The 12,906-nt window shown below is 47.2% G+C and overlaps 1 protein-coding gene across 4 annotated transcripts in view; it reads left to right on the forward strand.

Annotated features, from left to right (window-relative positions):
- LOC135391603 (E3 ubiquitin-protein ligase RBBP6-like) overlaps positions 1-11,581 on the forward strand; it is a 60,495-nt gene extending 48,914 nt beyond the window's left edge. For 3 of the 4 annotated variants that reach the window (XM_064621905.1, XM_064621909.1, XM_064621906.1), the window contains exons 14-17: positions 77-163; positions 2,814-2,968; positions 3,185-3,293; positions 7,936-11,581. In XM_064621905.1, coding sequence (XP_064477975.1) covers positions 77-163; positions 2,814-2,968; positions 3,185-3,293; positions 7,936-10,924 — 3,340 coding nt within the window. In that variant the 3' untranslated portion in view covers positions 10,925-11,581. The remainder of the gene's footprint in view (positions 1-76; positions 164-2,813; positions 2,969-3,184; positions 3,294-7,935) is intronic. The other variant, XM_064621908.1, reaches the window with a different exon arrangement.
- The last annotated feature ends 1,325 nt before the right edge of the window (positions 11,582-12,906 follow it).

The following is a 12,906-nucleotide window of genomic DNA, read 5'->3' on the forward strand; positions in this document are numbered from 1 at the left end:
TTGAGGCTCAGCTGTAATTGAGCAGTGCTCTCTACCTGTTAACAAAGTTGATAAATTTCATTGAACATTCTTCCAGATTTGAGGAGCATCGAAGGAATCAGGATCCAGGTCGCCCCCGGGGAAATGATAATCTCAGTGGACGTCCCGCCGGACGATCGGAAAAGTATGTTCTTCGTTCATGAGGGGCTTACCCCTTCTACTTCTAGGTTATTTAATCCTTCAGGGATGGAGGCATGACGAAAGGAGGGGCATGTATGTGTACGTACAGTGATACCCGAAGGAGAAAAAAATCAATCAGACATACGTCCATAACACACTTCGGATAAAAGAGGAGTGACATATGACGTCCTGAAGGTGGCAGGTGCCACTGATGGCAGTGAGGTCACGGGAAAGATGATTCTGTGCCCAGGGAGTGTGGATATAGAATGAGTCTGCGGAAGATTTAGTATTTGCGAAATGAACGTGAAGTTTTCTGGAATGGCCAGTGCAATGAGAAGATTTATGTAGGAAGATAGAAGGGGGATTACTATGATACACAGGGCAATCACGTTAATTTGAACTCGAAGGGGACTGAAGATATGTTAGAATAAAGCGCAGTTTGAACTAAAGGGAGCCACTCTGAATGAGGGCTTGATGCGTTGGCAGCTCATGCTAGTGGGGCCGGAGACGTGACATGGCATCGCTAGGCCTGGCCGCGCGTTCGCAGTCAAGCAGTGGTGGAAATACAAGAGGCTGTTTCTTTCCATAATATTTATTTACAGACAAGCATCAAAACAGGTCAGAACAGAAAACAATCTTATACGCGCTTGCGTTTGTTTCTTAAGCCGCGACTCAGTGAACATGGTTTGCAGTCCAATCGTGAGCCCCGCGAACGCGAATGTTGGCAACCCAATTCGAAAAAATATCAAATTGCTGCCTTTTTCTTAGTTATGTATTCAACTGGAAGGGTCTTGGTCCCCTCAAAACAGCGAGGCTTGCTTGCTTTGCCGCCGCCGACTTAGCGGCATCGTTCCACGCCGGTTGCGTTTGCGCACACAGGCAGTGATTTGTTCTGTACTCCTCTTTCCTCTGGCAGAAGTATCGCTTTTATTGGAAATTGACTTATAAGTAATAAGCAATCTTAGCATTTAATAAGTAAAGGTGTGCCCAGGGCTGGCGAGAAGGGGGAGGGGGGGGGGGGGGGCAGCTGTGGACGGCCAAGGTCTGTCGTAATCATATAAGGATGAAATATTAGGCTATGTTATCGAGACATGAGGAGGGGTCCCGGGCATGACCCATCCCTGGGGCCCGTACTTTCTTTTGCCGGCCTGAGGTGTCCTTGACACGTCGGCAGTGCCCCCACCGGCGCACGGCCGGCACTTCCAAGCTGATGGGTGGTCGGGAGTCGGGCGCGACTCTACAATCTTGTTCCAATAAATCGGTGCGCACATTCATATGTTAGAATCACCGAGCATTTTTCCCCATTGAAATACACATGGCTTTGCCGGGACCCGAGTGTCAGTTCGAATTTCTAAGATTTGAATTAACGGGATTGCACCGTGTTAATTTGGGCAGTGCAGCGGTACAGGTTTTTCACCAATTAATTTATTAATTAATCTAGTAGTCTGTCTAATGTGGCAAAAGAAGGGGGACGCTTCCCCTTTTCCTTCTGTTCTTACTTTCCTGCTCATCTATTCAACACCTTACCTTCTTTTTCTTGGTGGTGAGATTCAGCACCACCTCAACAGGTTGAACCAAACGTCTAGATCAAGCTATAACAGTGACGTGGCACATGCCTATTGAAAATAAACAATATAATATATATAGTACATAATAAATACAGTCGCCGACTGGTTTTTTGGACTTCGAGGAGCCACGAAATCATTCCGAATTATTGGGCAGTCAGATTATAAGTGAATGGCACAAATCCACTTTATTTCAAAAACCTTCGCTCGGAACATTCAAAGTGACTTTGAAAACAGAATCTATATGTGTCAGCTACACTGCGAATATGCAACAACGTATCCCAGCAAATTCTGGCGAGTGCTTCGTCGGTGTTGTCACCACAGCAAGGATTGACCCCCTGGGGATGGGTGCATCAACGACATGGTCGTCACTGGTCGTTTCTACCTCTCTTTTGTGTGTGTGTGTGTTTTTCAAGGGGGGCAGCCGCCCTGGGCACATTGTCAGTGAGGGCACCGGATGCCAGATCCCAGGAGCTAAGTTGGGCAATAAAGCAATCCCCCAAGGGATTCTAGAGGTCCATAGAGAAACTTTTTGCGGGTATTGTTGTGACATTTTTTAAACCATGGCCCTGGAAAGCTTGGACAGGGCTGGGCGGAGGAAAGGACACTTCATACTTGTCCTGCACCAGATGGATATTCTCCTCGGACCGGCTCTGTGTAGCCCTAATGTGATACGAACAATATCTCATACCAACTGCGTATGCCATTCTTTCATGTTGCAGCAGCAGGTTTAAACTGTACAATACCCGTTCTTTACGGAATGGGAGGCAATTCAAGCACACGATGATAGCAGACAAAACACGACTTGAGTCTAGTGTTGAGTCTAGTGGTTGGATTGGATGCCAGTGATGCTGAGGCTGAGTGGCATTCACGCCTTGAAAGGCATTGAAAGGTAGTGGCCATGTCAATCATGACTGATTCCAGATTTGGGACGTTAGGAGGAGGCATCGCTTCCGTACAAATCGTTTGCTTTCCCCCCATTTACTCTCTCCTCAAACTTTCCTTCTAGCCTCTCTTCTTACGATTTCTATGCCCTTCTGGGTCAGCCTGTATAGTATGTGAAATAAAATTTGACGTATTCTTCCGCAGTGCTTCCTCCGACTACCGTGGGCTGTACCAAGACTACCGCCCAGATGCCCCTTATGCCCCTCCCCCTATGCACCATGTAGCCCAGGTGCCCCCTCCCCAGGGTCATTTGCCTCCCCCTGGGATGCCTCCGTTTCCTGGACAACCACCTCCACCGGGTAAGTTCCTTTCAGTGGTGTGGCCCAAGCAGCACAACAACTTCGCCCAATATTGGACCAATATTGGCAATACTGGTCCAAAATTTGTTCAATATTGGGCCGATATTGCCAATATTGGGCCAAGATGTAGTGCTGCTTGGGGGAGCATTGGTGGTGTGCACAAATGGTGGTGGGATGATAGTGGTAGAACAGCACCTTTTTGTTCCTTGTATTTAGGATTGGCTCCCGTTACCTTAGGACCTCCTCCATACCCGTTGCCCCCCGGTGCCGGGTATATGAACCAGAACAAACCTTTTGGAGGAGACGAATATCACATGCGCAGGAGGTGAGTTTGTTACAACATACGTATGTAATGCAGATGCTTTGTTTTCTTTTTCTTCAATATCTAGTAGGCGAAAACAATGCATGAACCTCGAACTAAGGAATTGTTCTGATAAGTTTTTTCTTATTTTCTAAAGTTGATAAGTCAATCCAGTGGGGAGTATGCAACAAGCAGTGCTCAGCTGTAGACATCTTCAAATTATTATCAGTGCAGTGCACATTTAAACGTTGCTTCTCTGACCTGCTCCTACCATGGTCAATAGTAGCTGTTGTCGTAATCCATTCTTTTACCTAACACCAGTGTTTCCCAAACTGTGGGTTGCGTGTGTGTGTGTGTGTGTGACAGATTCAGAGGGGGGTCGTGAATTGGCTCAGACTATAAAAAGATGTCCATAGACCATGCTCTGCCCACTATTCTGTGTCCCAAAAAAGCTCACGGTAGCGATGTCTACAAAGCAAGCTCACTTTAGTGAATAGGAACAGTCATCCCTGCTGCCACTCATTTATTTTGGTGTCTGCGATGGTTACTAGCCATCCTGACTACCCATGACAATATCAATTTAATTTCAGCATCAGTCATGCGTATGACTAACCATGCTCAGAAATCAAAAAGCTTGTGGTGTCGCGATAGTTCTTATGGGTCGCAGGGTGGCGAAGTTTGGGAACCACTGCCTTACGCAGTTTTCTTGGGAAATTTGAATTTTTCTAGCAAAATGAACAGGGGGGGGGGGGAAACGTTACTAACACATCCATGTTAACATTTTCATATGATTCACCTCTTCATGTAAGTCGTTCTTTACCTGAACATCATCTGATAGTTTTGTTTCATAAGTTAGGTAAACACCTTTGCAATGAGTGCTGTAACCAGGTTTGACTGTATTCTTCGAAGAATATACTAAATTTGCTAACTAAACAGCAGAAGCATCAACTAGGGAGAGGAATGGCAGATGTTGTAATTTGTGTCTTATGGGCAGGGTCCTGGAGTAAGATTGTCATGTCACAAAACATCCATTATGGTGTCAGCAGCTCCATTTTCTTTTTAAATTGGATGCTTCTTCCAAACCGTAGCCTATACAGAATTTGCAATTGCTCGTAGAGCCTTAACTTTTTGGACTTTTTGTTTCTTTTTTCAGAATACTGGGAGTAAAGGTCAGGGAAATTAAATTTACGTTCTAAAGACATGCGAATTTGGGTGGAAACCTTTCTGGCATTGCAAGTTTGGAAAGAAATCTGGCTTTATTTCTCAAAGCGGTGTGCAACCAACATGTTTTTAACTAATGTCCTTATTCACAAAAAGCATGGTGCTGATCTGTAATAGTTCATCATTCATGCTGGACCTACGTGGATTTTGTTGTTATGGAAAAGTTGGGGATTACGCCCTATCTCTGCTTTTCGTGTTCTCCCTGTCAAACGAGCATGTCCATCAGCGTCGGCTGCTGTCTTTGTTCACCGCTAGCCTTTTCTGCACATCATAGGCGCCGACTGCGGGGGGGCGCGGGTGCCCTTGCCCCCCCGGAACATGAACTAGGGGGGGCGCCGCCTCCCCCGGGAAGTCCCGCTAAGAGGCTGATACCAACCTTTGGGGCTCGGCGCGCCCGGGTCAAACCAGCGAAGAGGCACAAAACCAAAAATGCATCTTGCAATTTGTAAAATATGTATCCGCCCACCATACTCATTATCACAGTAGAAGGTGAGGCGAAGAAACACAGAGGATGACACAACACATAGCCTGAATTTCGCCCAAAGCAATCAGGTCAATGAAACGAAGCAGTCGAAAAGGTACCAGCAGCTGCCAGTGAGGTGCAACGGTAGGATCTTCGGAACGCATATTCGTTGGGAGCGGGTTCAACTCCCACTACTCCATTTCATTGACCATATTCATTATATTGCGCGCATTTCGGGTCAAACACCGAGGATTCAATACATTTTGTTCTTTTTGCACTCAGTTTTCAAAGGTGTAATGCCTTCAGTTGTGCACATGTTCACTGTTTACGTTCTCTCTGTTTTTTCTTTTGTTTTGTTTTTTCTGTTCTTCCTTCCTCTTATTTCTATACCAGTTCTGCATACATCATAGGATCCCGCCAGAGTGTGTGATTCTTCAGCTTTAGTTTTGTGTTCTTTATTTTTCTTTTACCTTACTTGCCTTCTTTTTGTTTTTCTTATTTTCTTTGCCTCTTTTGACTTCCCCCTTTCACTTTTTATTGGAATAACAAGCCGACATCCATCTGGCTTACCTTTCCTTTCTTTTTTTTTCTTAATAAACATACCCCCCCCCCCCCCGCCAGAGTACTTACTTCACGGTGCGCCCTTGCCCCCTCCGGGAAAATGAAAACTCTCCGCCTCTGCTGCACATGACTTTAGCTTTTGGCTTTAGCCTATAAGACCGCATGGCATGAAAAACAAGCCGAATTCCTTCCGAACTGAAATTGGGACCAAACTTTTTTCATGCATCGCTGCGCACCAACAAATTGGACACTCGGAAAAAAAGTGCAATGGTAGCTCGCTCCGCTTTTTCCTTAGGTTTTCAACATCTTGAGATGACGTTCGAACAAAGACCTACTTGATTGTAACGTCACTAACATGTTCAGTATGCGGTAGTATAATGACCATGTTATAATCGGCTGTCAAACTGTCAAACACGTGTTCCGCTACATCTTCTTTCTTCTCGCTGGATTACAATACCAACAGGTGCCATGGCTGCTATGACACCTCTTCCGGTTAACCTGTCATTGATTGCCTCATAGTTTTTCGGTCACCAACACTTCCGATTATGGAGCAGAAATCTGGCTATGCCGGATCGGCCCCAATTCAGTCCAAAGCTAAGGCAGCCTAAAAAAGTTCGGTCCCGATTTCGGTTCGGAAGGAATTTGGACAGTTTTCATGCCATGCAGTTCACCCTTTAGACCTGGCTTTAGCTGCCTTTGGGATGCAACATTCCCGGACACGGTTGTATGGCTTTCTGTCTTGTTCCAGTGAGGTTTCAATTAGTACTTGCAACAGGGTGTCTACCAACCTGGGAAACCTGGAAAACAGGGAATTATCGGAGAATTCTGATGCGACTGGAAAAGTCGGGGGATTGTCAGGGAATTTGCCAAAAAGGCAGCTGAAGCCATGGAAAATCGCAGACAAGTGCCGTCGCGATGCACAGTGAATCGCGAGTTCTGATGAGTGGTTGAATGGCCATGCCACAGCAACGTTGCAACGAGTAGCAGTTTGCCAATGCGACAAGCTCAGATGCAGAAAAGGAGGGCAGTCTTACTAATATCTCAATAAATGATCTGTTTTATTAGGGATCTGTATTAAAACATAACAGCAGGCACTAAGTTCCCTTTTGTTTTGGTCAGGGAATTATCTTGAAATAGTCAGTGAAAACCTGGAAAGGTCAGGGAATTCGAAGGCTACACTTTAGTAGACACCCTGTTGCAACAAAGCAACATGGTTGCCACTTGCGGAAGATGAAGTCGAAGGAGTTGAAGGTGTGCTAGTTCCACCTTTTTTACGCTTGACTAGTAGCTAGACTTCGGAGTCCAGATATCCTCAGCCCAGTCCTCAGCAGGCTTGTAGACATCCCATTTCGTTCTTTCTTTGCTACGACCTTCGACGTAATCCCTACTTGCTACTTTCGATTTCCACGCCTACACATTCACCACCATTCAGAGAGTTGCGCGGTCGAGCCGCTGTTTGTTGTGCCATCTACAGCCACACTCTTGAAACCACTCGAAAAATTCTCTCGCAATTGCAGACGTCGTCCGGATTTAGATTTTTTTTTTCTCCCTTCATTCCGAAGTGTCATTTCACGAGCATTAAACGGGTTGAATGCAAAACTGGTGAGCCTTAATTCGGGCAGTAATCAAGTTAAACCCAAAAACCTCAAGCTCTACTCATAATGTTGCAGAAGTATAGTTGGGAGTAAATTACTCCCCACTAAATTCGGAAACGTAAGCAGGAGGTTTTGTGTTGAACGCAATTGTGTCAGTTTCAACTTGGTTGATTGTGCACAACAACAATGGATAGAGGCACATTTGGGGAATATTTTGGGGCACCTTAATTTCACGGTACGTGTTAGTTGACGTTTTACCACAGACCTCCTCTGAAAGCTGATCGACAGCTCGCGACTCTGCGGTGACGCCTCCACATGACAGCACCTACACAAAACTCCAAGCCCAAGATAGTGACATAAGTGCCGAGTTCGCGAAAGTAGGCACCTCTGTGTCCTACTTGCAGAAATGGAACATTGAACGTGAGCAACTGAAGTGACAAGTTTACGTGGAACCGGTGTTCAATAGTTAAAAATGTTGCCAGGTGCATTTAAAAAGTTAGAATGCTGCAGTAACTTGCATATGCTGAGCCACTTTTAAATCCTATTTGTTGCAAATTCCAATGCCGGTAGGCGAGCTGGTGGATGAAATCCATCATGAAGGAAGCCTGAGACAAACACATACAAGCAGCTGTTGTGTGTTTGTCCCCTATTCTTCGTAGCCTACGTTCAGGCTTCCTTCATCATGGATTTTGCGGGGACATTAAGTTTGCGAAAATTTCCACTACTACTACTATTCTATGCTATTCCACTTCTACTTCTTTCTGTTTCTATTTCCTTCTTTATATTTGTTGTAACGTTTTCCAACATCCTCCTTATATTCTTGCAGGAGCAGGCGAGGAGACCCTCTGGAAGAATTTGAGAAACATCTGCGGGACATTCGTCGCCGCCGCCGCTCACACTCCAAGTCACGGTCTTCGTCCTCATATTCCCGCTCACGGTCCAAGTCTCGATCGTACTCTCGTTCTTACTCTCCAAGGTCTTACTCCCGTTCACCTCGATCGGGTTCCCGTTACAGCAACAGCTCACGTTCCTACTCCCGCTCTCGGTCCTACTCCAGAGGACCTTCGCGATCCCGTTCCCACAGTCGACGGCCCTCAAAGAGCCCCAGGGGTCGGAGGTCACGTAGCGGCAGCTACAGGTCACGCTCGCGTAGCCGGTCAGCTGTACGGTCCCACCGTTCCCACCACTACCGGCAGTACCGGCGGTCACGTTCTCCCACCCGGCCAGTATACCACCACCATCCGCTGCCCACCAGTAGGCCTGGCTATCGTGGCAGAACACCACCTCCTTACAGGGGTCACCGTCGAGCACCTTATTTGCCCGTGTACAATTCTGGTAGTTACCCCACTGCACCAATAGGAGTACCACATCACCCCATGGGCTATGAAGGAGACAGGCATTACTACCATGAAAATCCTGGCTATCGGGAATATCCCGGATACCGACCACCAGAGATGAGGGACAGAAGGCATCCTGGTGCCTATGAGAGTATGCCACCGCAGAGGTACCACCAAGAACGACGTCCCAGACCACCACCAGATTATCCTAGTGACATGCCCGAAGTTAAAGTGCGCGAAGAGCAGCGTGGGCACGAGCATGGCTACCGTCGTACTGAGCCAATCACGATGCCACTGGTCGTGAAGGCGGATTCCAAGGAAAGAGCAGTAGACCAGGAGATGAAGAAGAAAAAGGTGAAGGAGGAGAAGAAGCACAAACACCACCACAAGGTTAAGGAATTAGTTTTGAAAGAAGCAGAGGAGAAGACACCAAACCTTCAGACTGTTGAACAGAAAGTTGTTGAAACAGTGAGGAAAGAGCTTCCTGTGGACGAGGTGCCTCTCGTTAAAGAGAAGAAGCACAAGCACAAGAAGAAGAAGGTGGTTGAAGAAATGGCTGCTGTGGAAGAAGAGCTTGCCCGGAAAAAGAAGAAGAAGAAGAAAAGGGAAATGCGCATGTTGGCTGCCCAGGAGGCCCTGCAGGAGCCCTCTGCACCTCCAGAAGCAGCAGTCTCAGAACTGCAGCAGGAGTTGGCTCAAACTGCTGCGCCTGCACCTGATAATGACCATGAGGAACGGGAAGACCAGGTGCCCGAGGAAAGTGATGCTGTCCGTGAGGATGAACTTCACGTGGAGCTTCCAGAGCCTTCCAAGTGGGAACGGGACGATGAAGAGGAGCGACCAGCCCCAAAACCTGTGCCAGAAGAAATTAGAGAAACGAAAGTTGTTCTGTCATCCGAGGTTCTCCAACGGGCAGAAAATGCTCTGATGCACAAGCCACTGAAGACTGCCATCGTGGTGCCATCATCCAGTCGTTCTGGCAGCCGCGTGTCCCGAACAGAAGAAAAAGTCGTCAGTGAAATGCCCTCGCATGTGCGGGAAGTTCGTGAGAGCAGAAGGGAAAACACGTCCCGTTTTGAAGGCAATTTGCAGGTGACGATCATAGCAGAGAAGGAACGTCGGACCACAGTAGAGGGCAGCCAGTCGAAAAGGATAAAATTAGACAGGTCAAAGTTTGTGGATAAGCGGGTTTCAAGCAGCTCAAAGCAAGACACCTCGAGCAGATCTCGCTCATCCAGGATGGAAGGAGAACCTACGAGAGAAGCTAGATTCGTCATGGGGGGTGATCATGAAGAGAGCCGGCCTCCCTCTACGAGGGATCGAGGATCTACCTACAAAGAGGGGCATGCCAAGGACAGCCATAGGGACAGCAAGGATGGGCACAGGGATAGCCACAGAGCCATTGAGTCGCCTAGGACACACGATGAGAGAAAAAGAAGGCGGGAGCAACGTCGGGCTTCAGCTGAGAGGCTACGGCACGCAACAGACTCTCATCACAGACGAGGAAGGGAAGAAATGCACAGAACAAGCAGGGCAATTCAGGACCACATTGGAGAATTGGGGCCCGAGGACGATCGACGCACCTCACACAAGTCGGAACGGCTTTCCACCAGAGGAGAGAGGTCTGACCGTGCCACTGTCTCTCGTAGCGAGAAGGCACAGCTCTCAGCTGAGCTCGCTCAGGACAGTGTAGACCACGGTCGTCACCATGGGTTGGTCAAAAGTGGCGAGTCCTCTCGTGGAGAGGAAGCGTCCAGCACGGGAAGGGAAAAGGGTGAGGCGCATAGAAAGAAAGGGGAAACTGTGGAGGTGAAATTGGAGCCACCGGAGGAAAACAAGCCAGAAAAGACGGAAAGGCCCAAGGAGAACGCGTCGGAGGCAGCTTCTGAAAGTCAGCTACCTGACTCATCAGAAAACCCGGAGAAGAAAGAAAACAAAGAGAGCAAAAGAGCGAGCGAAGAGAAGGTAAAGGCACCCACCACAACGCATCAGGAGCCTCAACAAATGGAGTACACGATGGTGGAGCCTCCAAAGGAGTACGAGCCCTGCTCGACAAGCAAACGAGGGCACCATGGGAAACCCTCCGAACCTAAAGAGCAGACGACAAATGCGACTGAGAAACAGGAGCAGGAAAGTCAGCATGCCAGGGTGGAAGCTCCGCAGCCGACCGTTTACCGTGGCCGGAAGGAGTCAGCTCAGGACGAGTCTAGATTTGAGCCAGATTATGACGAGCTCAACGAAGCGAGCGAGGACGAGGGATCGGATAACACGCGGAAGATGAAACGCAAGGATGCGGAGAACGTGGTTGTGGCTTCCAAGCGCGTCAGGCTGGAAGAGAGTAGCAGTGACTCATCGTCAGATTCTAGTGAAGAGGAGAAGCTGCACAAGAAACACAAAAAGAAACACAAGAAGCATAAGAAGCACAAGCACAAACACAAGAAGAAGAAGAAAGCAAAAAAAATTGATAAAACTGAATAGTGCAACGTCTGTGTTTTTAGTTTTTAAAGTGACAAAAGGACAACAAGTCTTCTTTTATGGAGTTTCTATTGCGCGACTTGCTCTTCTCCTGCCTCAAAGGATGTGTCACTCACAGTACAATTTGCTAATGTATAAGCTGTTCATATAGTGGTCAAACCAGAATGCGATGAACTGTCCACAGTCTGGATAATAGCTATTGTAGTGATGGTTGTAAAATTAAGCAGTGATCTTATAGAGGCATAATTTAGTGCTCTGAACAACTGTGAACTGAAGGTTTGAATATTGTAAAAAAGGCTAGGATGATCCTCGTGTGTGTGCGTTCTTGTCAAGGAAACTCTGGTACACAGTGCCGCTACCAGGTTTCTTCCGACAACTAAATCGTGTCCCTTTTCCAGATTAGAAGAGCGTTCACACGAAGCATTCTTTACAGAAGCATCGTAGTCACTAGCTCTTTCCTATCCCAACCTGTACAATATTTCTTGGAGCACATTGGAGTTGCTCCTCCATCTGGACTTTTTTTTCCCCTTGTTTTTGTGTATAATCTAGCGCAGTTTTTCCACCGTTAATTTTCTGGTCCACGAGTCCATGACGGATGTGTTACATGAGAACTGTACATACATTCTGGTGTTCAATAAAGAAATTGATGTTGTTTTCCAATTGCCTCATTGCAAGCTTTTTTTCTCGAGTGAGTGCAAGAATGCCTGCGTTTGTGACCAAGTGATGGAATTGGAAGTATTGTGATTCTCTTTTCATTCTGTTCTATGATGAAACACGACATAAAAGTTCTCATCAAAGGAGTGAGTATCGTGAGGCTTGGGCAAAGCGGCTGTCACCAGCTAACCTTACCCTGTCAGCAAGAGAGACTGTGAAAAACAAGTTGACAAGGAAGAGTGTGGAGTACAGAGCCGTTCCGATGGGAGGGGGGTGGGGGGGGGGGCACGTTCGCCAGATTCGGCGATTGATGCCGGGTTCGGGCTCTGTGTTCCAGGTGCTAGGTTGGACAATAAAATGAGAATCGAGAATTTTGAGCTCTGTCCTGCATATGAGCTTTTTATTTTTTGTTTGTAGAGCGTCTTGTGGGGGGGGGGGGGCACGATTATGCACCGGAAGATCACCTGGAGTGCTCTGGTGGAGTATGTGACATTTTTTATAGAGCTGGTGACAGACTGACTGCCATAAGTTCCGAAGTGGTAAACAAATCACCTTTGTCATTGTGCTGGAAGTGTGAATACCAACAGGCTTGTTTTAAATTGCTTTAGATGACTGTTCTGAAGCAATCACAATAACTACCAGGTGTCCAGATATAATGGCCCATACTTGCAAATGGAACCAGCTGTTCTTGTCTTTTGCCACAATATGCATAGTATGCATCATTACAAGAACAGTATTAACTTCTTTCTTTCTCCTTTTTCTTTGCTTTTGTTATGGAGATGTATAGAGAGGCGACCTTGATCTGGAGATGACGTGCAAAAGCGTTGGGTCGTTGTGGTTGGGAGTCCGCACGAAAACTTGTTTTATTAAATTTGTAATGTTTCATTCTGTATTTGTATTTCATACTTCTTAGAAGTTTGACTGAGTTTATCTGGGGGGGGGGAGTAATAATCCCCCCCCCCCCTTTGGCTACGCCAATGCTGCCAGCTTTGAATGCTGTCACATAGTTCGTTGGAAACAATTTGCGCAATAAAATGAAGCGGGACCACGTGAGCGGGACATGGTCAAAGCCATTCTGGCAATCCGCTCAGGGCTCAGGCTTCAGACGGCACTGGAAGAGCGAAGAGCTGTTTCGAGTACCACCTCCCCTCCTGAAGTTGTCAGGAACATCGGAAAGAAGGAATGAACGAGAATGCGAAGCAAGCTCCTGAACACCACATGTTCAAGCACTTTTCAGCGTTTAGCGGATTTTACCGGGTTCTTCGCGAAATTTAGCGGATTCTGGCGGAATCGGTTGGCTATTTTGGCGGATTACTCGTCCAGAATGTTGG

This window comes from Ornithodoros turicata, chromosome 4, assembly GCF_037126465.1.
Source record: "Ornithodoros turicata isolate Travis chromosome 4, ASM3712646v1, whole genome shotgun sequence".
Taxonomy (NCBI): Eukaryota; Metazoa; Arthropoda; class Arachnida; order Ixodida; family Argasidae; genus Ornithodoros; species Ornithodoros turicata.